At 53.8% G+C, this 25,654-nt stretch overlaps 1 protein-coding gene across 2 annotated transcripts; it reads left to right on the top strand.

The window, feature by feature from the left end:
- Positions 1 to 53: 53 nt before the first annotated feature.
- On the top strand, positions 54 to 25,023 carry ESPL1 (extra spindle pole bodies like 1, separase). Of its 2 annotated transcripts, none has more exons than XM_004583180.2 (31): positions 54 to 122; positions 419 to 511; positions 991 to 2,040; positions 2,910 to 3,014; positions 3,186 to 3,306; positions 7,213 to 7,349; positions 8,808 to 9,001; positions 9,637 to 9,876; positions 10,062 to 10,206; positions 10,321 to 10,459; positions 10,665 to 10,804; positions 12,064 to 12,198; positions 13,442 to 13,561; positions 13,992 to 14,163; positions 14,534 to 14,662; positions 14,763 to 14,919; positions 15,697 to 15,806; positions 18,076 to 19,064; positions 19,416 to 19,767; positions 20,299 to 20,454; positions 20,786 to 20,999; positions 21,116 to 21,306; positions 21,624 to 21,751; positions 21,862 to 21,984; positions 23,013 to 23,168; positions 23,269 to 23,439; positions 23,557 to 23,661; positions 23,797 to 23,912; positions 24,051 to 24,134; positions 24,259 to 24,423; positions 24,657 to 25,023. In XM_004583180.2, the coding sequence occupies exons 2-31, from the start codon at positions 431 to 433 to the stop codon at positions 24,856 to 24,858; spliced, it is 6,327 nt and encodes a 2,108-aa protein (XP_004583237.2). In that variant the 5' UTR covers positions 54 to 122; positions 419 to 430; the 3' UTR covers positions 24,859 to 25,023. The 2 variants fall into 2 exon arrangements, with proteins under 2 accessions (XP_004583237.2, XP_058529595.1); XM_058673612.1 differs by having other exon boundaries at positions 83 to 181.
- The last annotated feature ends 631 nt before the right edge of the window (positions 25,024 to 25,654 follow it).

Here is a 25,654-nt window from a genome sequence, read left to right as displayed (position 1 = left end):
CGACGATATTTGAAAGGAGGGGCTGGCGCGGAAAACGAAGGTTTCCTTGGACTCTCGGCTGGGAGGGCTCCGGTCTGGCGCGCAAAGTCCTGTTCTTCGGGAAGGAGGGCGAGTTCTAGGCGGTGAGGGCCGTGAAGGCCGGGGAGACTGTGGAGCGAGTATCCGAGCCGCGGAGGACGAGGTGTCGGCGCTGGGCCCCGAGCGGAGCGGCTCAGCCCGGGAGACTTGGGAGGCCTTCGGCTGCTGCTGTCGTCCCCGAAGGGCGCTGGGGAGCTTCGTGCAGGCCTCGGGTGGGATGGTGAGGGCAGCGGGCATCGTGGCTAGCACCTGTGATGGCCGTCTCTGCCTCTTGGTTGCAAGCCCTTGACCTCCGTCGGGCCCATTGTGAATCTGATCTGGCGCCTTCCCCCCCTCCCAGCTCTTAGGAGCCATGAGGAACTTCAAAGGAACCAACTTCGGGACTCTGCTAAGCAGCCAGGACGACGCGAGAGAGTTATTACCTGACTTGAAGGTGGGCCAGCTGACCCGGGGGTGGAGATACTGAGCTCAGGTGTTGGACTTGCGCCCTGCCTTTATCTATTATGATTTGGGGGCGGGGGGAGGAATGTGTTGCTTTAAAGCAGATAAACAGATGGACAGACAGAGAGGGGAAGAGCCTGGACGGGCCCGTGGGAAGCTGGAGGCTGGGAATGCACCCCAAGGTCCCCTCCGTAAGGGGCAGGGACTCTGGGACTTGGACCGTCAGTGCTGCCTGCCAGAGTGCACCTGCGGAGAAAGCTGGAGTCAGGAGCCAGGTCTTGAACCCAGGCGGCGCCCCGAGGTGGGCCTGCCGGAACCAGCAACCTCAGCACATGGCGCTCGTTTTTGTTTTTTGGCCTCATTTTGTAGAGAGAAAGATGTAGGAAGGCCCTCCCAAGCAACTCTCTGGTTTATTCCCTCTGCTTCTCTTTTATTTGAAGGCCCCATGTGTGTCTTTTTTTCTCCTCCTAGGAGTTCTTAGGTTTTCCCAGCTGTCGCTCAGATGCTGAGCGGAGACAAGTTTGCGATGCTGTCCTGAGGGCTTGTAACCAGCAGCTGACGGCCAAGTTGACTCGCCCAGGGCACCTGGAGGACCTGCTGGAGCTGGCCGAGCTGGCCTGTAATGGCTATGTGGCATCCACCCCACAGCGCCCTCCCCTCTACCTGGAACGGATTCTTTTCATCTTACTGCGAAATGTCGCTGCCCAAGGAAACCCAGAGGCCACGCTGCGTCTCGCCCAGCCCCTCCATACCTGCCTGATGCAGTGCTCCCCTGAAGCCGCGCCCCAAGACTACGAGGCCGTGGCTCAGGGCAGCTTTTCTCTACTCTGGAAGGGGGCAGAAGCGCTGGTGGAGCGACAGGCCGCACTGTCCGCCCGCCTGAGGGCCTTGAGCTTCTTGGTGCTCTTGGAGGATCAGAGTAAGCCTTGCGACATTCCTCACTTTGCTTCGCCAACAGCCTGCCGGCTGGTTGCTGCCCATCAGCTGTTCGACACCAGTGGACGTGGTCTGAGTGAAGCAGACGCCGAGTTCCTTGGGGACCTACTGGCCCAGCACGTGTTCAGAGCCTTGGGGGCTGAGCAGCCGGCCACTCCAGGACCACTGTCTCCCCCGAGGGCCCTGTGCCTCTTGGAGCTCACCTTGGAACACTGCCGCCGCCTCTGCTGGAGTGGACACCATGACAAGGCCACCCGCGCAGTGGCGAAGGCACATGATTCCCTAGGGAACACCAGCCTGGCCACCAGTCTCCAGCTGTGCCAGCTGGGAATCGAACTGCTGCAGGCTGCAGAGGAGGGAGCCCAGATGGTGACCAGGCTGCTGATGAAGGCCTCGGCTGCCCTGAGCGACAGTATGCGCGCGGCATCACCCCCTCTCCGGGCATTGTATGAGAGCTGTCAGTTCTTCCTGTCTGGTCTGGAGCGAGGAGGCATCAAGAAGCGCTGCGGACCTGATGGGATCCTGACTCTGTTTGCATTTCTTGGAGACTACCGCTCTCTTATCCGACAGCTGCGGGATGGCGAGGTGAGTCCAGGGCCTGTTGGTAGGGTGGGTGGGGGTGGTTCTGTGGACCCAACACCAGTCTAGGATCTTTGGCAAGATGGAGAAGCCAGGCCCCTCCTAGGGAAGTTGCTTTCTGGGCCCGACTGGCTGGCCAACAACATCCTGGTTTATCCTGAGAGAGCAGCAGATTCTGTTTTAAGATTTATTTTATTTTTATTGGAACGTCAGATAGAGAGCAGGAAAGAGAGGAAGATCTTCCATTGGATGATTCATTCCCCAAGTGGCTGCAATGGTTGAACCTGAACCGATCCAAACCCGAGAGTCAAGAGCTTCTTCCATGTCTCCCATGCGGGTGCAGGGTCCCAAGGCTTTGGGCCATCCTCGACTGCTTTCCCAGGCCACAAGCAGAGAGCTGGATGGGTAGCAGGGTCGCCGGGATTAGAACCAGCACCTATATGGGATCCCGACGCAAGCAAGGCAAGGACTTCGGCCGCTAGGCTACCGTGCCGGGCTCTTGTTTATTTTATTTATTTTTTTTAATGACATATTTATTTACTTGAAGAGCACAGTAGAGAGAGAAAGAGATGTTCCATCTGCTGGTTCACTTCCCAACTTGCCCCAGCCATTCAAGCTGGAAACTCCATCCAGGTCTTCACACGGGTGGCAGGGCCCACGGCCTCGCAGTGGTATCTGCATTCGCAGTGCACTGAAACAGAAGCAGCACTCAGCGCTCTGAACCCGGACGCTGGCTGCTCTGCCCCCGGCCCCCTAGCAGACTCCCTGGGGAGTGTCCCTTCTCTGCCCCGGGCTGGGTCGGCTCTGCAGGACTGTGGGCCGGACTTCCACTTGGAGCTCCCTCTACTTCTGCCTCCTTCTCCATCCCATCTAAGGTGTGTAAGGACCCATCCAAACAACAGCAGTCCTTGCTTCAGGTGTACTTTCAGAGCCTTCACCTCTACACCACGATGATCTACGACTTTGTTCAAGGCTGTCAGGTACCTTCCAGGGGATCCAGGAACCAGGACGGAGCCCTGGGGACTCGGACGGCTCTGCTGCTCTGAGAGCTTTGGGGTTGCTTTGGCTTTGGGCATGACGTGGGTTTGGAGGTCACCCCGAACCTAGCTAGCATGACTCCTGTCACCCCCAAGGCCTCCTTGTTCCTTCAGGTGTCTGATGTGGCTGACCTGGGCCAGCTTGTTGAAAGTTGCAGATCTGTTGCTGTCTGGATGCTGGAAGCCTTAGAGGGCCTGTCTGGCCCGGAGCTGTCTGACTTCATGGGAATGACTGGTTGGTGGCCTGGGGCCCAGGGACAGGGTTGCTGGGAGGGTCGTCACCCATCAGGGAGGTAATTGGTTCTTGCTGGATAGCTCTGACCACTGGTGGGGGCGGTTTCCATATCTCTTTCCCTTTTTTATGATTTTGTTTATTTTTACTCGAAAGGCAGATTTATAAGGAGAGGGAGAAACAGAAAGATCTTCCATCTGCTGGTTCACTCCCCAAAATGAATGCAGTGGCCAGAGCTGAGTTGATCCGGAGCCAAGAGCTTCTTCCCACATGCTTGCAAGGTCCCAAGACTTTGGGTCAACTTCCAGTGCTTTCCCAGGCTACAAGCAGGGAGCTGGATGGGAAGTGAAGAGGCCAGGATATGAACTGGCACCCATATGGGAATCTTACACTTGCAGGGGGAGGATTAGCTAATTACACCATTACACAGGATCCGCCATATGATTTGTGCCAGTGGAAAAGGTTTCTAAGTATCCCTCACCCTGGATTCTTCTAAATATTTATTTATTTTTATTGAAAAGGCAGATACACAGAGAGAGGGAGAGACAGAAAGATCTTCCATCTGCTGTTTCACTCCCCAAGTGATGGCAACAGCCAGAGCTGAGATGATCTGAAGCCAGGAGCTTCTTCCAGGTCTCCCGCGCGGGTGTAGGGGCCCAAGGCTTTGGGCCATCCTCTACTGCTTTCCCAGACCACAAGCAGGGAGCTGGAAGGGAAGTGGAGCTGCCGGGATACATACCAGCACCAATATGGAATCTCAGCACATGCTAGGAAGGATTTAAGCACTAGGCTATCATGCCACGCCCAGACATCCTGTACCCTAACACCAGTATAGATGTGATAAGGGTAACTTGTAACAGAAGGCACTAGTTCTTCAGTATTTTTTAATATTACTGATTTCTCTAAATTTATTTATTTTTGTACTTATTTGAAAGTCAGAAACAGATGTCCATATACTGGTTTGGTCCCCAAATATCCACAACTTCCTGTGCTGGGCCATACATAAGGCAAGTCAGCTCCTTCGATCCGGGTCTTGCACATGGATCACAGGGGCCCAGGTCCTGGGGCTGTCAGCTGCTGCCTCCTAGCAGGTGTGCCTTAGTGGGAAGCTGGAATCCGAAGCAGAGTCATAGCTCAAATCCAGGCCCCTGGTGTGGGTGTATGTGTCCCTAGTGATATCTTCAGCACTGGGTCAAACACGTCCGCTTCATTTTTTTCTCCGTTGACTTTGAAATCTGAATTGTGATTTATTTCGTGAAAGTATTTGTAATTCTTCTGGTGAACTGACCCTTTGTGACATTGTTAAAAAAAAAAAAAAAATGTGTGGGCCCGGTGTGATAGCATGGTTAAAGGCCTTGCCTTGCATGCACCGGGATCCCATATGGGCACTGGTTCTAATCCCAGAGGCCCCGTTTTCCATCCAGCTCCCTGCTTGTGGCCTGGGAAAGCAGTTGAGGACGGCCCAAAGCCTTGGGACCCTGCACCCGCGTGGGAGACCCAGAGGAGGTTCCTGGCTCCTGGCTTCAGATCAGCACAGCACTGGCCGTTGCGGTCACTTGGGGAGTGAATCATCGGATGGAAGATCTTCCTCTCTGTCTTTCTTCTCTGTATATCTGACTTTCAATAAAAATAAATAAATCTTTAAAGAAAAAAATTGTAATTCAGTATTCAGCTTCATAACTGTTCTATGTATTTAAATCTTTTCTATTTTTAAAGATTTTTATTGGAAAGTCAGATACACAGAGAGGAGGAAAGACAGAGAGGAAGATCTTCTATTTGATGGTTCACTTCTCACATGGCCACAACGGCTGGAGCTGAGCCAATCCGAAGCCAGGAGCCAGGAGCTTCCTCTGGGTCTCCCACACGGGTGCAGGGTCCTAAAGCTTTGGGCTGTCCTCTACTGCTTTCCCAGGCCACAAGCAGGGAGCTGGATAGGGCTGCTGGGATTAGAACTGACGTCCATGCGGGATCCTGGCACATTCAAGGCGAGGACTTCAGCTGCTAGGCTACCTCGCTGGGCCCTTCTTCGTTTATTTTAAGACTTGTTTATTTATTTGAAGGGGACAATAATAAGAGATCTTTTATCTGCTGGTTCACTACCCAAATGACTGTGACGGCTAGGACTGGTCCAGCACCAAAGCCTGGAGGAAGTTGGGTTGGAAATGGGGCAAGGCAACTGAAACTCAAAACCAGTTCTCCACTGTGGGAAATCAGCATTGCAGGTGGCAGCTTAACTCACTGCACCACAACACCAGCCCCTTTATATTTTAATTTTAAAGAATGTTGGGCCTGGCATGACAACTTAGTTGCTAAATCCTCTACCTTGCATGTGCTGGGATCCCATATGGACACCAGTTTGTGTCCCAGTGTTGCGCTTCCCATCCAGATCCTTGCCCATTGCCTGGGAAAGCAGCAGAAGGTGGCTCACATGGGAGACCCGGAAGTAGCTTCTGTTCTTTGGATTAGTTTGGCTCCAGCTGTTGTGGCTGCTTGGGGAATGGACCAGCAAACGGAAGATCTTTCTGTCTGTGTCTCCTCTCTGCTCTGCATATCTGTGTTTTCAGTTAAAAAAAAATTTTTTAAAGAAAGGTGGGGGGCGGACTGTAACTTAAACATTATAAAAGCCAAGGAAAATATTCACATGATTGAAAAATCTCACATTTTATAAACAGCCCATGGGGCAAAGTTTGTTTCACACTCCTAACCCTAGTCACGCAAGGCCCTTCTTGTAAGGCTGCCAATATTCATTTCTTATATATCCTCGGAGGATACTCTGTGTATATATAAGCCAACAGACGTATACCTCATCCCACGTGTACATTGACACAGATGTGCAAGAAAGTGCCTAGATCACAGTCTACGTGTTGGTGGGTTTTTACAAGCTGAACACACTCTGTAGCTAATATCTAGGCCAACAGAGTACCACTTCCATCCCAGAAACCCCTTCCCCGTGGCCCTTCACAGTCACCACCCCTAGCAGCAACTGCTCTCCCAATGGCTTTGTCTGTTTTTCTGCAAAAACCATGAGCTCTTGGTCATGATCCCCAGTCACATGATCCCCAGCAATTCATGCCCCGGAAGGTTCTGGAGGATTTGGCATGTTCCCAGTGGTTGAACCCAGCCGTGAGATGAAAATATCAGGAGTCACAAGAATTACGTGTGAAGGTTCTTGCCACAGAGTACTGAAGGCTGACTTTGTCCCCCAGCCACTGGTGTGGATAGCCAGAAACCTGCGTAAGTGGGTTATAGGGAGGAGTTTACTCATCGAGCAAATATTTGTTGAGTACCTGCTGTGTGCCAAGCACTTGTTTTGAGTACTTGGTTGTGTTTGTAAACACAACAAAAATGTTTTCACATTTTCTCGTCTGAGGAGAAGGTGATAAACATCAGATGCCATAAGTCAGCCGGTTCTCAGTAAGTCGGGAAGTGACCGGAAGTAGGAGGCAGAGGGGAGAAGGGCCCAGGGTAAGATGACATCTTGTGTCAGGTGGGCAGGGTAGGCCTTGCTGAGAGGGTGACCTGAGAGGCTTAGGCATGGATGTGGCTGGGAAAGAACATCCCTGACAGAGGAGACAGCGGTGCCCAGGCCCTGACTGGAATGTTGGAGAAGCAGCAGGAAGGCTAGTGTAACTGGAGGGGAGTGAAGGAAAGGAGAGCGAAGGGAAGTCGGCGTGTTTCCCTTCGGTGCTGACCTTTGGTGCACAGTGTAGGCAGATTGGCCTGTGACTGCGTGAAGCTGCCTCGGGGCACAGGGGGTCACTCACCTCCCCGGAGTGGAAACCTTGGCGGACTGAGTACCTTCCCAGGCCCTGAGCTGACCATTAGCTGAGTGCCCCTCTGCTGCCACCTCTCTAGCAGGAAAGAATGAGGGGAGCCATTGCTCTGGTGGATTCTTTCTCTTCCCTGCAGCTTCCTATACCAGTAACCTGGCCTACAGCTTCTATCGCCACAAGCTTTACTCCGAGGCCTGTGCCATCTCAGAGCCTCTCTGTCAGCAGTTGAGCCTGGCAAAGTCAGGCACTTATGCCAGCGTGCTTCCTGAGAAGGTAGGAGGGAATGGAAGGGGCAGGGGTGGTGGGGTGAGCCTGAGTAGCATGATGAGACCTGGCCAGGACCCAGACTCAAGGCAGTGTTAGGAGCTGTGTGTTGGCACCAGTACGTGGGTCAGTGTTGCCAAACCTAAAACCATACTTGTACTGTTACTTGACATTTTTCTTTAGTGGGACTCTGTTTATGTTTAGCCATTGTCCTAAGTCCATGGCTCTGAGCCTTGCTTCATGTTAGAAATTTCCTGGGTGAACTTTTTTTTCCTAAGATTTATTTATTTTTATTGGAAAGGCAGACCTACGAAGAGAAGACAGAAAGATCTTGCATCTGCTGGCTCACTCCCCAAGCAGCTGCAATAGATCGGGAGCTGAGCCAGTCTGAAGCCAGGAGCTTCTTCTGGGTCTCCCATGTGGGTGCAGGGTCCCAAAGCTTTGGACTATCCTCTGCTGCCTTCTCAGGCCACAAGCAGGAAGCTGGATGGGAAGTGGAGCAGCCAGGAACGCCCTGGCACCCATATGCGTTGCTGGAGCTTACAGACTGAGCATAAGCCAGCTGAGGCGTTGTACCAGTCCTGGGAACCATATGATTTGAGCCATCACGCCAGGCCCTCCTTTCTGAGTGAACTTGTAAAACAATTCTAATGCCTGCCCCAGCTGTAGCTGAAGTAGACTGGTGTGTGGGGAGGGCAACCACATTTGTCCCCAGCAGAAGTTCTAGGTCTAGAGTCCAGGCATCTGAGTGCTTTAATAGCTGCCTCAGGGTGACCCTTTGGGCAAGAGGGTGAGACCAGTGTCTTCAGCAAGTCTCCGTGTGCAGTCCTGTCCTGTTGGGTGGCCAGCAAGAGGAGACCTAGAGACATTGATTCTGAGTGAGTGGTTGTGGCCCTGAAGAGCTACGAGGTGTGACATCGGCCTCAGCTGGGCATTGGGCCTCTCAGGCATCACTGATGGTGCAAAGGACAGGGCCAGGTACTGGTGCCGCCACAGAAGCTTAGGAGGAAGGAAGGGGAGCTGAGCCAAAACTCCTGTGCGAAGGGTGGAGTGACGTCAGTAGCGTAGAAAGTCAAGGCCTAGTCTGCGGGGGGATTGGCTTTGACAAAGGGCAAGAGATATGGCAAGGACGGCCCCACATTTCAGACTTGGGAGGAGAATCACAGGAAGAAGGGCCAAGTCCTTGGGAGGAGGGGGATGTGGGGGATGATGGAGAGCAGAGTGGGGAACAGATAAGGCCCTCTGAGATTTGAGAGCACCCCAGGGTGTTTAGTACTTGGGTGTCTCCTGCACTGGGTTAGCAGGGAAGGGAAAGAGCCAGGGGATCACTTACTGGCTCCCACCGTGTGGGGTTTGTGTGTGGTGGGTGTGCATATGTGTGTGTACATGTATGTGATGCCCGTAGTCTCCCAGCCTGACATACTCATTGGCTCCTCTCTTGTTTGTCTTATTCCCTTTCTTGGTCAGTTGCACAGGGGCTTCCGGCTGCACGTGGAGTGTCTGAAGAAACTGGGTAAACATGCCGAGGGCTGCAAGATGGTGATCTTATGGCTGACAGCCATGCAGTCCTATGGCTGTGAACACATGGTGGAGCCAGTGACTTTTTGGGCTCGGGTCAAGATAGACGGGGCCAGGGCCGGAGACAAGACGCTGCAGCTGAAGTGAGTTGGGGGGCACTGTTGTGAGCATCCCCTCTATCCCTTCCCACCACATAGGGTGGCTTTTGACAGTCATGGTCATGTCCTTTTATCCTTATGTCTGGCAAGGGCAGCAATGTCTTCACTCTTCACCACTAGCCATCCACGGTGCCCGGTGTGGAGATGTAGTAGCAGCAGGCAGTGTCCTTGCTTCTGTGGAGTTTAGATTCCACCTAGGAGACAGAAAAGACAAGTATATTTCATATCTGTCCCCTGGATCTAAGCAGGGTCACTTGCTAAATGTGACAGAGAGTGCCTTGTTGTTTAAGGAGGCCCTTATTGCAGCCATGATGTGTGAGGTGAGGCTGAGGGTGCTAGAGTTCTCTAAGGAGAACTCACCGAGGCAATGGTAAACGCAAGGCCTGAGGTGGGAGCCGGCTCAGGAATGTGCCGAGGAAAACCAGCAGCTGGGAGGGGTGTGAGGAGCAGTTCTGTGGAGTTGGCCAGTCAAAGGGCCATAGTGTCTTCAACACTGTCTGAGTTAAACCTAGAGCCGTGGCAGGACACTCCCTGAGCTCCCCTACACCCCCAGGCTGGTGTGCCAGGCTTGCTAGCCTCCCCCTGCTGCCCCACAGTGGTGCTGAGCCCTTCTCTCTCAGGACTCTGCGAGACGGCCTGAGTGGCTGGGACCCGGAGACCCTGGTCTTCCTGCTGAGGGAAGAGCTGCAGGCCTACAAGGAGGTGCGTGCTGACACTGGGCAGGAGCGTTTCAACGTCATATGCGACCTGCTGGAGCTGACCCTGGAGGAGACGCCGGCAGGGGCCTGGGCACGAGCCACCTACCTTGTGGAGCTGGCTCAGGTGCTGTGCTACCACAACTTTGCCCAGCAAACCAATTGGTGAGGAGCGATTAGGGACGCTCTGGCTGCTTCTCCCCCAAGGCCCTCCTACCCTTTCTTTGTCCCTTGGTGCCTCTCCTATTTTCCTTTTGGAACCTCAGTCAGAGGGCGCTGTCCGCCAGCAGCCTCTGCCCGAGGCCGGGGACAAGGAGTGGCTCTGGCACGAGTGCGTCTTCTCCCGACAGTTCAGCCCTGGATGCCATCCACGAAGGCCTGCAGCTTCTGGAAGCCGTGAGGCCTGAGGCCCAGGACGAGGACCGGCTGCGGGATGATAAAGCGCAGGCCTTGCTCTGGCTCTACATCTGTACCCTGGAGGCCAAAATGCAGGAAGTGAGTGTGGCTGTGTGGGTGTGCTCAGCTGAGAACATGACTTCTCTGCTCTGGCACTGGTGCCCAGTAAGCCAGGTGCCAATCCTGCTTTATTCCTCTGACCTTCCCTTCCAGGGCATTGAGAGGGATCGCAGAGCCCAGACCCCAAATAACCTAGAGGAATTCGAAGTCAACGACCTCAACTATGAAGACAAACTCCAGGAGGTCCTTTTCCTCTACAGTAACATCGCCTGCAACCTGGCCGCAGATGCTGGTGAGGGCAGACGTGGCGTGCTAGGGCTGTGGCTTCCTCAGAGCAGATGGGGGCTCTCCAGAATGGCAGAGCCTGGCTTTGGAGAGTGGGAGGGTGATGGCACACAAGCAGGGGCTTGGCAGAAAGGACCGAAGATGTCACAGAAAGCAGCATCCCCTCCAGGTGGCCCATGATGAGAGAGTCGTCATTTTCTTCCAAATCATAGCTCAGTCCAAGTGTCTGGACCAAGCCCTGGCCCTGTGGAAGGAGGTGCTGACCAAGGGGCAGACCCCAGCCGTGCGGTATCCGCAGCAGACAGTGGCCTCCTTGCAGATCCTCGTGGCCCTCTATCAGCTGGTGGCCAAGGTAATGGGGCAGGGCATTCCCAGAGGCCCAAGCAGACAGGGATAACCTGTACCCCAGGCTCCTCCTGCCTTTCTTTCTTTCTTTTTTTTTTTTTTAAAGATTTTATTTGTTTTTATTACAAAGTCAGATATACAGAGAGGAGAGACTGAGAGGAAGATCTTCCTTCCAATGATTCACTCCCAAAGTGAGCGCATCGGCCGATGCTGTGCCGATCCGATGCCGGGAATCTGGAACCTCTTCTGGGTCTCCATGTGGGTGCAGGGTCCCAAAGCTTTGGGCTGTCCTCGACTGCTTTCCCAGGCCACAAGCAGGGAGCTGGATGGGAAGTGGGGCTGCCGGGACTAGAACCGGCGCCCATATGGGATCCAGGTGCGTTCAAGGCGAGGACTTTAGCTGCTAGGCCATGCCGCCGGGCCCTCCTCCAGTCTTTCTTGACCTGTGCACCTACAAAGACGCCATGCAGCCCAGACCTCAGGAGCGTCGGCTCTCCCCCAAGTCAGCCTGAGTTAAATCCTTGGGTTTAACAGGCAGAAGTGAAGTCTTTTACAAGTATATGACCATAGGTTCCTTCTTAGCCTTCTAAGTCCAAGTTTCCTGACCTCTCAAAAGGATTAATAATGCTTCCTCATGGCATTATTAGCATCTGCACAATAATGCAAAGGAGATGTTTCATGTACATGGAATACACAAATGTTGCTAAATCATTTGCAACCTACATAGTCAGAAAAAACACCTAGGTGCCTGTTGACACAATTTTTCGTTTTTCATGCAATGTTAGGTTCACAGACTCCTTGAAGCTCCCGTCTGAGCCCCACAGGAGGAAACTAACAAAACATGCACATAAAGGTGTCTGTGACCGTGAGCCACGAGGCTGTCTTTCTAGTCCCGGTGGCCTGGGAAGCTGCCTTAGCCTCCACTTGCCTCGCGGCTCTACATTATGGCTACCGTGTGACCTTAACTGGTCACCTGGTTTTCTTATGCCATAAAACTGGGATTTGAGTTGCCACATGTCAGCTCCTCGGCTGTGTGTGGTGCATCGTGATCACTCTGTGGATCTGGCTGTTACCAGCAACTGGCACGTGGGCTTTAAAGCAGGAAGCAGCATAGTGGTTTACAGGCTCCCTGCAAGCCTGCAGGTTGACAGCTGCTCTTGGCAGCCATTGCTCCTCCAGCTCCTAAGGTCAGAGGGCCGGGAGGCCGTGGGTGACCATGGAGGCTCCTACAGGAGTGAGGTGAACCTGTTGCTCCTGCCTGGTCAGCCCCTGCAGGCTCTGGAGGCCCTCCTGCTGTTGCGGATCATCTCGGAGACCCTGAGGGACCATGTGAAGGCAGCCAACGCCTCCTGCCACCTGGCCCAGCTCCTCCTGACCCTCGGCTGTCCCAGCTATGCCCAGGTGAGTGCCTGAGCCGGGGGAGCAGGACGCCAGGGACGCATGCCTCTGGAGGCCCTCCTTTACTCTGAGGAGGCAGGATGGTGGCAGCTTCTCTGCCACCTGCTCTCACATTCAGCCGCAGTTGTGGAGCAGGGGGAGGGGACTGGAAAGAGGAGGTGTCTTCCTCCTTCCTGCAAAACTAATTGTTGGTGATGTCTCCAAGAGCACACTGCCAATCCTGTGTGCCCAGCAGTTCCTGCCCCCCTGTGGAAGCTTCTGCGCTTGTGTAGGACTATCGCAGGGCCTCCTAGTTGATCTTTGTGTGTGTGTGTTTATGTGTATACATATATATATACATATATATATGAATATTTATTTATTTGAAAAGCAAAGAGGGAGGGAGAGAGGGAAAAAAGATAGCTCTCTCACATATGCTAGTTGACTCCCCAAATGATCAGAACAGCTAAACTGGTCCAGGCTAAAGCCAGGGTCTTCCACATGGGTGGCAGGGGTGCAAGGACTTTCTAGGGACATCAGAATTACAGGCACCACTTGATCCCAGACAGAGATCTTCCATCTGCTAGTTCACTTCCCACATGGCTGTAGCAGTTGGGCTGGACCAGGCCAAAGCCAGGAGCCAAGACTCTGAGCAGCCCACACACTTGAGCCATCTTCCACTGCTTTCCCAGATGCACCCACAAGAGGGAGTTGGGTTGGAAGTGGAACTGGCCCCCTAAACTTATCTTTTTTTTTTTTTTTTTTTAAAGATTTATTCATTTTATTACAGCCAGATATACAGAGAGGAGGAGAGACAGAGAGGAAGATCTTCCATCTGAAGTTTCACTCCCCAAGTGAGCCGCAGCGGGCCTGTGCGCGCCGATCCAGTGCCGGGAACCTGGAACCTCTTCCAGGTCTCCCACGCGGGTGCAGTGTCCCAATGCATTGGGTTGTCCTCAACTGCTTTCCCAGGCCACAAGCAGGGAGCTGGATGGGAAGTAGAGCTGCCGGGATTAGAACCGGCGTCCATATGGGATCCCGGGGCTTTCAAGGCGAGGACTTTAGCCGCTAGGCCATGCCGCCGGGCCCTAAACTTATCTTTAAATTCCATTTTTCCTCAAACTTCTGAAGTCCCCTCTTGTTGGAAGTCATTGGATGTCAAGAGGTGGTCAGCATTTTGTTTGCGAATGTCTAATCCCACTTCCGCTTGCAGTCTGGCTGCTTTTCCCCTGCCACTTTGCTCACTCATCTTGCCTTGCTTCTTCAGTTACACCTGGCAGAGGCTGAGTCCATCCTGAAGCGTCTGGATCAGAGCAGCGACGCACACCTGCTGCTTGCCCTCACCTGTGACGTGCTGCGCAGCCAACTCTACTGGACCCTCCAGAAGGTATTTTTTACTTTCTTCCTCTGCACGAGTCTTGGGTGTTAGGGAGGCAGTTGGATTTTCTAGATATGTGGTTGCTGAGATGTGGGTGGGCCTAGGCAGGATGCCCTTGAGCCTGGGAAGCAGTGATGTTCCACAGCCTCGACCTCACCAACCTCTTTCCAGTGGAGATCCTTTGCCCATTTCCTCAGGGGCATGGGGGAATATCTGTCCTCTGACTGGAACCTCGGAAGGCACTGGAGACCCAGTGGGATCCCAAAAGCCTGAGGTTTCTCCCAAATTAACTGGGTAACTGGCGATGTCTCATAACCTTTTGTGCTCAAGTTCCTCTATATGACTGTTAGTCAACCTCCAGATTGGGTAAGGTGTTCTCCAGAAATGCTCTGAAAAGCTTACCTGGCTTCACTTACTGCATCTCTTCTCTCTCGCTCAGGTGACTGAGGGTGCTTCCCTGCTGCTGTCTGTCCTTGGGAATCCTGCCCTGCAGAAGGCATCCAAGGTGTGGTACCTGCTGCGTGCCCAGTGCCTGCTGCTGATGGCACTCTACCTCAGTCTCTCATCCAGCAGCCTCTCAGATGCCCTGCGGGAGCAGCTCTGGGCCCAAGGTCAGACAGCAGGGTGGACGGCCTTCCTTGGTGGTGTGTGTGGTTTGCCTTGCTGCTCTGCTGCACCTATGCGGACTGGCCTCCTTAGCACCTGTCTTGGGTAGGCCTGCGATACCCTGCTAAGTAGCAAGTTAATAAGTAACTGCTTGGGATTCTGAGACCTCATGGCATCTTACAGGAACAGTTCCATGATGGATTAGCTCTGTCTGCCTTGGGCAGTGGCAGCGGGGGCACAGAATAAAAGAAAGTGGCAATGTTGACAATGTGCTTTGCATCTGCTGTTCTAGTAGCTGAAGGTGGCAGAAGTTTTGGTTACATCGTTTCTTTTTGTTTGGTTTTGGTTTTTTTTTCCGCGTCCTTCCCACCACAGGCTGGCAGACACCCGAGACAGCACTCATGGACTGCCACAAGCTGCTCCGAAGCATCATCATCCTGATGCTGGGCAGTGAGGTGTTAACACAGAAAACAGCCGTGGAGACAGCAGTGTTCCCAGACTACGGTGAGAAGGACAGCAGTGCCCAGCATGGTGGGCGGCTTGCTGTGTCTCCAGAGGACCTTGGGAATGAGTGATGTTGTCTGGGCCTTCTCCCTTCCCACAGGTGAAAATCTGGTACAAAAATGGCAGGTTCTGACAGAGGTGCTAAGCTGTTCAGAGAAGCTGGTCTGTCGCCTGGGCCGCCTGGGGAACGTGTATGAAGCTAAGGCCTTTTGCCTGGAGGCCCTGAAACTCACCACGAAGCTACAGATCCCACGCCAGTGAGTATAGCGCGCAAAGAATGTCCAGCCTGGCCTCTGAGCCCCAAGGGGCCTTGGGCTGTGGGGTTCTAGATGATTCCCAGGAGTGCCTCTTAGGAAAGGTTGGTGGGGAAGGTGTTGCATGGCTAAGTAAATTGGCAACTGTTGGGTCAGCGAAGGCTAGATGTTTCTATTTCCTGTTAAGAATCTTCTCACACAGGGAGGACATATGCATTGTAAATCCCCAGCAGGGCATCCAGTGTAGTGTTTCCCTAGATCCGTTTGTCCATGGGTCCTTTATTTTTCTTTTAAGATTCATTTATTTATCTGTAAGGCAGAACAACAGGGAGAGAAGGAGAGATGAACATAGAGAGATGTTCCAGCCACTGGCTCAGTCTCCAAATGTCCACAACAGCCAGGGCTGGGCCAGGACCCAGGCAGGAGCCAGCAGCTCCGTTCTGATCTTCCACATGCTTGGCCCATTTCCTACTAACTTCCCAGGCACTTTAGCAGGAAGCTGGCTTAGAGACAGAGCAGCTCTGATATGGGATGCCAGAGTGGCAGGTGGTGGCTTACCCAGATGTGCCTTGATGCTGGCCCCAGAGAAATTCTTTTGAAGAGTGCAGTCCAGGGATGAGAGAAGTGTAGAGGGCTTTTGCCAGGGAGCCTTTAAATCAGCTTTGGGGAGTGAAGGCATTTAGGAGTCAAGGAAAGAAATCAGTGGTTGATTGAGGAAGGGACAAAGAGGGAGACTCCACAGGCGAGTTCTGGCGATTGGCTCACATCTCTCCCGAGCAGGTGTGCCCTATTCCTGGTGCTGAAGGGCGAGCTGGAGCTGGCCCGCAACGACACGGACCTCTGTCAGTCGGACCTGCAGCAGGTCCTGTTCCTGCTCGAGTCCTGCACAGGTGAGCAACCATAGCCCGGTGCCCTGCAGGCAGTGGGGAGAGCCACACTTGCTGGGCTTCTGGTCCCAGAGCAGCCCCCACATGACCTCCATCAGACCATTGGTCTTCCTTCTTCAGATCAGTCTGGTTGTCCTCCTTGCTATTTAAAATCAACCTTTATGTGTTTATGAATGCATATATTTATGAGAGGTAGTTTTCAGAGAGAGAGGGAAAGAGTGAGATCTTCCATCCACTCCCCAAATGGCTGCAAGAATCAGAGTTGAGCCAGTCAGGAGCCAGGAGCTTCTTTCAGGTCTCCTACGTGGGTGCAGGAGACCAAGGAATTGGGCCCTGCTGCTTTCCTAGGCCATAAGCAGAGAATTGGATTGAAAGTGGAACAACGGGGCCTGGTCCTCATCTTGAACACGCCGGGATCCCATATGGACACTGGTTCTAATCCCAGCAGCCCTGCTTCCCATCCAGCACCCTGCTTGTGGCCTGGGAAAGCTTTGGGACACTTCACCCATGTGGGAGACCCAGAAAAGGCTCCTGGCTTCGGACTGGCTCAGCTCCAGCCGTTGCGGCCTCTTGGGGAGTGAATCATCTGATGGAAAATCTTCCTCTCTGTCTCTCCTCCTCTTTGTATATCTGACTTTCCAATAAAAATAAATAAATCTCTATAGCAGGCTAATTAAGAAAAAAAAAGAATATGGACTCTAAAAATAATAAGAGTATATTCATAGTCTCACTTGCGAATAACATAGGAAAAGGCACTTTAGAAATTTTGTGAGAGGGCTGATGCAATGGCTCACTTGGCTAATCCTGTGCCTTCAAGCGCAGACATCCTGTATGGACACCGGTTCATGTCCCAGCTGCTCCACTTCCCTTCTAACTCCCTGCTTGTGGCCTGGGAAAGCAGTAGAGGATGACCCAAAACTTTGGGCCCCTATACCCCCGTGGGAGACCCAGAAGAAGCTCTTAGCTTCTGATCACCTTAGCCCTGGCCATTGCAGCCATTTAAGGATTGAACCAAGGGATAGAAGATCTTTTTCTCAATCTCCTTCTCTTTGAAAATCTTCCTTTACATTAAAAATAAATCTTTTTTTTTAAAAAATGAAATTTTGTGGAAAATGGGGAAGTTACAGAGAAGTTTATTTTGATAAAAGAGGGTTTGAAATCAGTGCATATGAGAGGTCTTCAAAACATTCATGGCGGGGTGGGCATTCGGCGCAGCAGTTAAGATGCCGCCAGGAACAGCCAAACACTCAGTCCGTCTCAGTGCGTTAGTGGGGAGGTGGATCAAAAGTGGTGCAGCTGGAACACAAACCAGTGTCCAAATGGGACATTGGCTTAGCAGGTGGCCGCTTTACCGACAATACCCAAACACGAGCCCCTCTGTCTTAGATAAATAAAAATTTCAAGAAATCTATGGAAAAGGCATAGTATGGGGAAAAATGATGCGTGCATTTATTTTTTGCACCAAAACAAGCATCGTTTTAAAAAAATACATATTTAAAAAATACATATTCATTTATTTATTGGAAAGTTAGAGTGTCAGGGAGGGTGAGGCAGGTCCTTTATCCATGGTGCTAGATGGCTCCAGCTGCCCTTCTGAAGCCTGGAACCTAGAACTCAGTGCGGATTCGCCTTGCGAGTGGTAGGGGCACAAGGACTTAGGCATCTTCCCTTTCCTTCCCAGACACAGTAGCTGGGTGATAGATCAGAAGTAGAGTATCCAGGACTTGAACCAGTGCTCTGATAAGAGAAAGCTGGCATCGGCAGTAGTGGCTGTACCTGCTGCTGCCTACTGTACCTGCTGTTGTGGCCTACAGACTCACCTTTTGGATCAGGTTTTCCCCAAGCTTCTTAAAAATGAGAGAGATGTCCCCTCTTCTGCAACAACCCCCCCACACACAAACATGCATACACAGATAGACAGTTTCTGTTTGCTGGTTTACTCTGCAAATCCTTACAACATCCAGAAATGAGCTACGCTGAAGTAGGAGCCAGAAACCCAATCCAGGTCTCCCACGTGGGTGGCAGAAAGCCATTTACTTGAGCCATCACCACTGTCCCCCACCGTCCCCACCCAGGGTCTGCATTAGCCAGAAAGTAGGTGTGAGCTGCTGGCATCTTCAATAGGCCAGTGCCTGCCCTCTGCCAACGCCTCACCACGCAGCCTTGACACCTGATTGTGCCTTCAGATGTGAGGCGTTGGGCCCGGAAGTAGCTCAAGGAGTGCTGGATACAATTTTCCTTGTCTGTATTTGATGCTCTTCTCTCTCCCCAGAGTTTGGTAGGACAGCACAGCACTCGGACTCCACAAAGAAGGTGCACCTGCAGAAAGGGAAGCAGCAAGCCCAAGTCCCCAGTCCTCCACAGCCCCCGGAGGAGGAGGCCTTTCTACAAGGCCCTGCTCTGGAGCTGGTGGCCACTGTGTCCCAGGAGCCTGGTCCTGTCGCGCCTTCTACAAATTCCTCCCCAGTTCTGAAGACCAAGCCCCAGCCCACCCCCGGCTTCCTGTCCCACCCCTCTGACTGTGACTGCCTGCTGTGTGCCAGCCCTGTGCTATCAGCAGTCTGTTTGCGCTGGATGTTGGTCACCGCGGGGGTGAGGCTGGCCACGGGCCATCGGGCCCAGGGTATGGACCTGCTGCAGGTTGTGCTAAAGGGTTGCCCCGCTGCCTCTAGGCGCCTCAGCCAGGCCCTCCAAGCTCCTTTGAATGCTAAAGCACCCCTGCCCATTGCCTCAAGCCTCTTGGATGAGATTTTGGCTGAGACATACACACAGCTGGCCCAGGAGGGCCTGAGCCAGCTCTCCGACAAAAACCTGGCAAAGGTGCTAGAATTGGGGCTGAAGTTTGTGACAGCACGAATGTACCACCTGGAGCCCTGGAGAGCCAACCTGCTCCTGATTCAGGCCCTGGCCAAGCTGACTGCTGTCAGCCGCTGCACCAGCCAGCTCTTTGCTCACTCCTGGGGCTGGCAGCCACCACTGATGAAAAGTCCCCTGACCTCAGAGCCCTCTAAGGGTCGGGGCCGAAAACATTCTGGCCGAGGGCGCCAGCAGGCAGCCTCTGCTCCCCTGGCCCTCCATAATAACTCGCAGAAAGGTCTGGAAAGCGGAGCCCCACCCTGTACACCTAAGCCATCCGGCCGTACCAGGCCAACCAGCCGCCGTGTTCCTTTCACTGTGTTCGAAGAAGTCCACTCTATGAAGGGCAGTTCCGAGGTTCCCCAGGCTCCCAGGGTTCAACAGAGGGCCCTGACGCGCCTGAAGGTGAGGTGGGCCCAGGCTGGGCGGGGAGGGGTAGTGCCCCTGTGCACTGGCTCCTGGGCCTGGTGGGGCCTTCCTCCCTGCTCTTTGCAGGATGCCTCCATCTTCCACAGTAAGACTTGGGTCTTCGGCCCCCTTTGTGTCAGACAAAAGACACCTATTAGTTCTCCAGCCCCTTTTCATCTTCCTCCTTAACCTTCTGTCCTACCTTGCATGTTACTGCCCTGGTTGAGAGCGGCAGATATAAGGTGGGGAGGCCATCGTTGAGTTCTCTGAGCTGGCTGATGCTGCTGGTTCTCTGCCGAAGGGGTCACTAGAGGCCCCTTGCCCTGTTTCCCTTTCTCTCCATCTCAGGTGAACTTCAGTGATGACAGTGACTTGGAAGACTCTGTCCCCGCCGAAGCACTGCTGGCGGAAGAACCTAAGAAACGGGGCACTTCTTCCCGGGGTCGGGGCCGTGGCCGGGGCCAGAGCCAGAGCCACACTCAGAAGGACCCGAGCTGGAAGACTGATCCCCTGCATGCCCTCAGTAGTGCCCCTGGTATGAAGGGCAGGACCCGGAGGGCCAAGAAAGTGGCCTCGAGACCATGTGAGGAGCTGGAGCCAGAGGCCATGAGGACCGTCCCCGAGGAGGACCTGGCTGAAAACCTCTTGGAAATGAGCTTTGAGGTCCTCCGGGGCTCTGATGGAGAAGGCTCGGCTTCAGGTAGGACAGCAAGGGGGACAGGCATGGGAAAGGTGTGCCTTTTGGGGGTGTCAAGGTCTAGAATTAAGTGACACCAGAGAGTACAGAAAGAAAGTTCTAGGGCTAACATAGTGGTTCAATAAGCTAATCCTCCATCTTTAAGCACCAGCATCCTATATAAGCACTGGTTCATATCCCGGCTGCTCCACTTCCCATCCAGCTCCCTGCTGGTGGCCTGGGAAAGCAGTCAAGGATGGCCCAAAGCCTTGAGACCCTACACCCACATGAGATATCCGGAGGAGCTCCTGGCTTCGGATCAGTGCAGCTCCGGCAGTTGCAGTCACTTGGGGAGTAAATCAGCGGACAGAAGATCTTCCTCTCTGTCTCTCCTCCTCTCTGTATATCTGACATTCCAATAAAAATAAATAAATCTTTAAAAATAAATAAAAATTAAAAAAAAAACAAAAAAATAAATCTTAGAAAAGGAAAAGAAAAAATGTTCTTTGTTGGCAGTAAGTGGAAACTCTGAAAAGGTGCTGTTTCCTCCCGCAGCTGAGAAGGCAGAGGCCCCAGGCCCTGCCCCAACCATCACACAGTGTGCAGTGTTAAGACGAGATTCCAACAAGTTGTCCTTCATGTGTCCAGACAAGGAGAGCGACAAGGACCTGGGTTCCCAGCTGCAACTCCCCTCGGCTCCTGCCGCCCTTAGTAAGTGGCTGACTGCCGAGGTTCCTGTAGACAGAAAGGGCTAAGCCTGTGTCTTCTCAGGCTGGCCGTGGATCTGGTTTTGGTTCCCTGTCTGCACTCAGTCACCTTTGAGCCTGGGCATGAATCCCTAGTCCTCTCTGCTGTCTGTGTGCAAGTCGCTCACCCCCCACGTCTCCTTCCCTGTGAAGTGGGCTGTGGGAGAGTGCAGGGAGCCAAAGCCTGCACAGCCCACTTGGCACCTTTGCTTTGTGTGAGGGGGCGGCCACTCCATTTTGCCCGTGGCAGGTGACACCGGGCTTCATCTGCAGCCAGTGCTGTGGCCTTCCTCTAGGTGCGTCTGTCCTGGATTCGCTGTGTGACTCCCTGAGCGTCGCCTTCCGTGGCATCAGTCACTGCCCTCCCAGTGGGCTCTATGCGCACCTGTGCCGCCTCCTGGCCCTGTGCCTGGGGCACCGGGATCCCTATGCCACTGCCTGCCTGGTTGCCGAGTCTGTCTCCATCACCTGTCGCCACCAGCTGCTCACGCACCTGCACAGACAGCTCAGGTGCGTTGCGCCCCTCTTCCCGTGCACACGGCTGGTGCTGAGGCCAACTGGAGCGAGGGCCCTCCTGGCAGAGGGGAAGGAGGGCGGAGTCTCACCCTTCTCTGTGTCACCTGCAGCAAGGCCCAGAAGCACCGGAGATCGCTGGGAGTGGCAGAGCAACTGCAGACCCTGAACCTCCAGGACCAGGCAGCAGATGACCCCATGGACCGCATTCAGCGCCTCTTCTCCTACAGGCCCTCGGGACCTGGCCGCTTCCCCGAGCCTGAGAAGGAGCACTTCCGAGAACGCCTGGCCCATATCCCCAGCGGTACAGAGACTATGCTTCTGTGCAGGCCTAAAAGTCCTTTTTTTCTTTTCTTTCACCTTTTTGAACTTTGACTCACCAGTGTCAGTCTTCGGGTGTGAGTTCTGGGGTCTGCCCGTGCAAACAGGAAATAGATCAACAGATGCTCTGTGGGCCTTCCCCCCCCCCCCCCCCCGGTAGTTGCCTTGAAGCCCACACCTGGTCCAGGAGAGCGCCTGGAACTTGACTGCCCAGGGAAGACCCCTCAGAGTGGCCTCGAGAGAGGGAGCAGGACTCAGCGGCGTGGGCAGCAAGGGACTTTAATGTGTCCTGTGTTTTAGGGGTGACTGTGTGTGTGTTGGCCCTGGTCACACTCCAGCCTGGAACCCGGGGCGACACCCTCCTGATGACCCGGCTGGAAAAAGACACCCCTCCAGTCACGGTGCAGATTCCCACGGCCCACAGCCAGGTAGGATGACCCGGGCCAGGGAGTGTCACTGTGGCAGGGGTGGGCCTCACGCTGCTCGCATGCGGTGCCCCATGGCCGGGCGGACATCTCACTTGGCCCATTTCCCAAAGCTGCCTCTGAGTTTGGCCCTGAAAGAGTTTGATGCAATCCAGAAGGAACAGAAAGACAACAGCAGCTGCACCGACAAGCGGGCATGGTGGATGGGGCGGCTAGAGCTGGACCGCAGAATGGAGGTGTGTGCCATAGGTGTGACCCGTCTCTGTCAGATGTCCTGAGTCAGTGCTGTCTACTTCCGGCCCTTACTTCAAGGACAGGCCTAAAAAGCGGCTCAATGACACTTGGGGAGGACTTTTCGGAGGAGTTCCCAGGCAGATGTTTGGTGCAACAGTTAAGACGCTGCTTGGGGTACCTGCATCCTATCTTTGAGTGCCAGAGTTCCAATCCTGGCCCCTCTTCCAATTCCAGCTTCCTGCTAATGTGCACTTGGGGAAGGCAGCAGGTGATGGCTCTCATGTTTGGGTAACCTGAATGGAGTGCCTGGCTCCTGGCTTTGGCCTGCCCCAGCCCTGACTGTGAGGGGCATTTGGGAGGTAAACTGCTGAGTACATCTCTCTGTGTTTCTTGCCTTTCCAACAAAGGCACAAACAAGTGGCCAGTAGAAGCAAAAGTTGCAGAACTAACACTGGAGTTTTTTTTTTTTTTTTTTCCTCCAAAGATTTATCCATTTATTCAAAAGTTAGAGCTACAAAGAGAAAGGGAAGGCAGAAAGAGATCTTCCATCCACTGGCTCACTCCTCAGTGGGCCACAACAGCCAGAGCCAGACCATGCCAAAGCCAGAAGCCAAGAGCTCCATTAGGGTCCCCATGTGGGCCACAGTGGTCCAAGAACCCTGCCCATCCTCGGCTGCCCCTCCCAGGCCACTAGCAAGAGAGCCAGGTCAGAAGTGGGGCAACCAGAACACATTGACACCTACACAGGATGCCAAGGTCACAGCTGACAGCTGCATCCACTGTGCCCCTTGTGTGTGTGTGTGTGTGTGTGTGTGTTTAAAATCCCATTGCCATACCCCTTTAATGTTTGGGGCTCTTTTATGTATTTTTGTGCAGTAATTGATGTTTATTCTCCCAGAATCTCAGAAAATGGCACAAGGCTAAGTCAGACAGAATACACATTGGATAAGCCCTTTCTGCTTCCCCAAAAGGCCAGGGCTTGGGGAAAAAAACCAGGCGTCCTCGCTGAGCCTCTGTTCCCTTTCACCAGGTTCTCATCACTTCTCTGGAGAAGTCCGTGCTGGGCTGCTGGCGGGGGCTGCTGCTGCCTACCGGGGAGGATCCCAGCCTGGCCCAGGAGGCAGCCCAGCTGGCCGAGCTGCTGCAGGAATGCGGCTGGAAATACCCAGACCCCACTCTGCTCCAAGTGAGTCCCTAGAGCAGGACAAGGGGAGCAGCTTCCTACAGCCACCACGACCCAGGGGGGAACAGGAATGCTGGAACCTGCTGACCACCTTTCCCCGCAGGTCCTGCTCAGTGGGGCCAGCATCCTTACCCCCCAGGACATTCAGACCCTGGCTGCTGGGCTGTGCCCAGCCCAGCCCGAGCGAGCCCAGGAGCTCCTGAGTGCAGCTGTAGGACGCCTACAGGGCCAGGCAGTGCCAAGCAGTCGGCACCTAGTCCTGGTGCTGGACAAGGTAAGGAACTGGCCGGAGGGTAGCATCACGTGGCCAGTAGCCCCGTCTCGCCCCTCCTGACCTCCATGTGCACTTAGCTGGCAGCGATATCGGCAGAGTGCTTTATTTCTTGCCCAGGACCTCCAGAAGCTGCCGTGGGAAAGCATGCCCTACCTCCGGGCCCTGCCTGTCACCCGGCTGCCCTGCTTACGCTTCCTACTGAGCTACTCCATCATCAAAGAGGTAGGCTTCGGGGTGGAGCCTAGTGGTTACTGGTCATGGCTGGAGAAGGGGTTCTGGAAGAGCTTGGTGTTGGTTGGGATCTGGGCTTCCTTGGGTGCCCACGGTCCTGATTACCCATGTCTGCCTCTGCCTTAGTCTGGGGCCTCATCAGTGCTGAGCCAAGGGGTGGACCCCCGGTGCACCTTCTATGTCCTGAACCCGCAAAACAACCTGTCAAACACAGAGGAGCAGTTCCGAGCCAATTTTAGCAGGTCAGGGGGAAGGGCATGAAGACGGGTGCAGAAGGGGAGACAAACATGTGAGTCACACACCCTCTGCAGACTGGACTGCGCAGCCAGCCGGCTCTTCCCACTCAGCTGCCTGGGCTCACTGGAACCTTTTCCCTGCAGTGAAGCTGGCTGGAGTGGGGTGATCGGGAAGGTGCCCAGCCACGAACAGGTGCAGAAAGCCCTGACCGAGCATGACCTGTACATGTGAGTGCTTCGCGCAGCGGAGGGGTGTGGCGGCTGCAAGGTTGATGTCACATGGGGTGTGCTTGGAGGCTGGCGAGCCGGTGGAGACACAGGCAGGGTCTGACCTCCTTTCCTGCTGCCTCAGCTATGCAGGTCACGGCGCTGGTTCTCGCTTCTTCGACGGGCAGGCTATCCTGCGGCTGAGCTGCCGGGCAGTGGCCTTCCTGTTTGGCTGCAGTAGCGCAGCCCTAGCTGTGCATGGAAACCTGGAGGGAGCAGGCATCGTACTCAAATACATCATGGCTGGCTGGTGAGGCTTGTGCCTGGGTGCTTTCCTGGGTCTGACCCTGAATCGTTTGAGGCTCCACCTTCCTCCCTTCTGAGTTCCCTGGCATTCCTGAACCTCTGACGCCTTAGCCTGGAAGTGTGGGAGAAGGGAATTCTCATTGATTCAGTGCTCTCTCACCCGCCACCAACCAGTCCCATTTTCTTACATATTCTGCTTTGGAGCCCTTACGCTGTGTTTCTGCCCTCTCTTCCTAGCCCTTTGTTCTTGGGTAATCTCTGGGATGTGACCGACCGTGACATTGACCGCTACGCAGAGGCCCTGTTGCAGGGCTGGCTCGGCGCAGGCCCTGGCGCCCCGCTTCTCTACTACGTCAGCCAAGCCCGCCAGGCCCCCCGACTCAAGTATCTTATTGGAGCTGCACCGATAGCCTACGGCTTGCCTGTCTCCCTACGGTAACAGCTCGGAGCTGTCTTACTAGCTGGTCAAAGCCACATGACTGTTTTATTTCCAAACTTAAATTTTAAAATCTCTTAGAATGAATACTTTAAAGTGATTCCCCCAGTGTTTTATATGAAATATTTCCCTTGAATTTAACTTTATATAATAAAGATATATCACTTATTGTTGTGTGTCATTTGAGAATATATAGAGAAGACAGCTGTCTTTTTTTCCACTTGGTCACATCAGAACAACTGGAGGGAGTTTACATTTGAGAATGTTGGGAAGAAAGGCAAACGCCCAGAACGAGCCTGGGTGGGGAGGGTCAGGTATGGAAAGTGGGTGAAGTAAATGTTTCCGCTTTGTTTTGTTTTCTCCTGTATCTGAAGGGGACACGAGGGGAGGAGAGGAGGGCCACTCCTTGCTGCCCAACACTGTCAGCACCTGGGAATGAGGGATGGTAGTTTGGCGAGGCCTTGGAGACACTGATGTGGAGAAGAATGTTCTGGGGGTGTTACCTGAGTAGTTTTGATAGCTCTGAGATGTTACAGATTTTGTTGAGAAAATCCACCAGAGTTAAAAAAGTCTACTTTAGTGCATCCACAGACCCAGGAACATGCTGCAAGGCTTGGCCAGGACAGTGTGCCACCTGTTCGGCTTTCCATTCAGAATATACAGGCCACCTTCCGCTGGCCTAGATGAACCGGCCGTCATGCCCCCCACGTGCATCTGGGCATGCTGTCCACGACACAAACATCAGTAACTGAGGAGGCCCAGTGCCAATACATACACTTCAATGTTGTACCCCCAAGAA

Source organism: Ochotona princeps, chromosome 15 (genome assembly GCF_030435755.1).
Source record: "Ochotona princeps isolate mOchPri1 chromosome 15, mOchPri1.hap1, whole genome shotgun sequence".
NCBI classification, from domain to species: Eukaryota; Metazoa; Chordata; class Mammalia; order Lagomorpha; family Ochotonidae; genus Ochotona; species Ochotona princeps.
This window is presented reverse-complemented; position numbering and strand designations above follow the sequence as displayed.

Bases quoted from the DNA above. Each gene is read 5' to 3' on its own strand.
- ESPL1 (XM_004583180.2), top strand. From the start codon at position 431: ATGAGGAACTTCAAAGGAACCAACTTCGGGACTCTGCTAAGCAGCCAG. The intron at 21,307-21,623 runs GTACAGAGACTA...CCTGTGTTTTAG, and splicing joins CCTGGCCCATATCCCCAGCG to GGGTGACTGTGTGTGTGTTG. The intron at 21,985-23,012 runs GTGTGTGCCATA...CCCTTTCACCAG, and splicing joins AGCTGGACCGCAGAATGGAG to GTTCTCATCACTTCTCTGGA.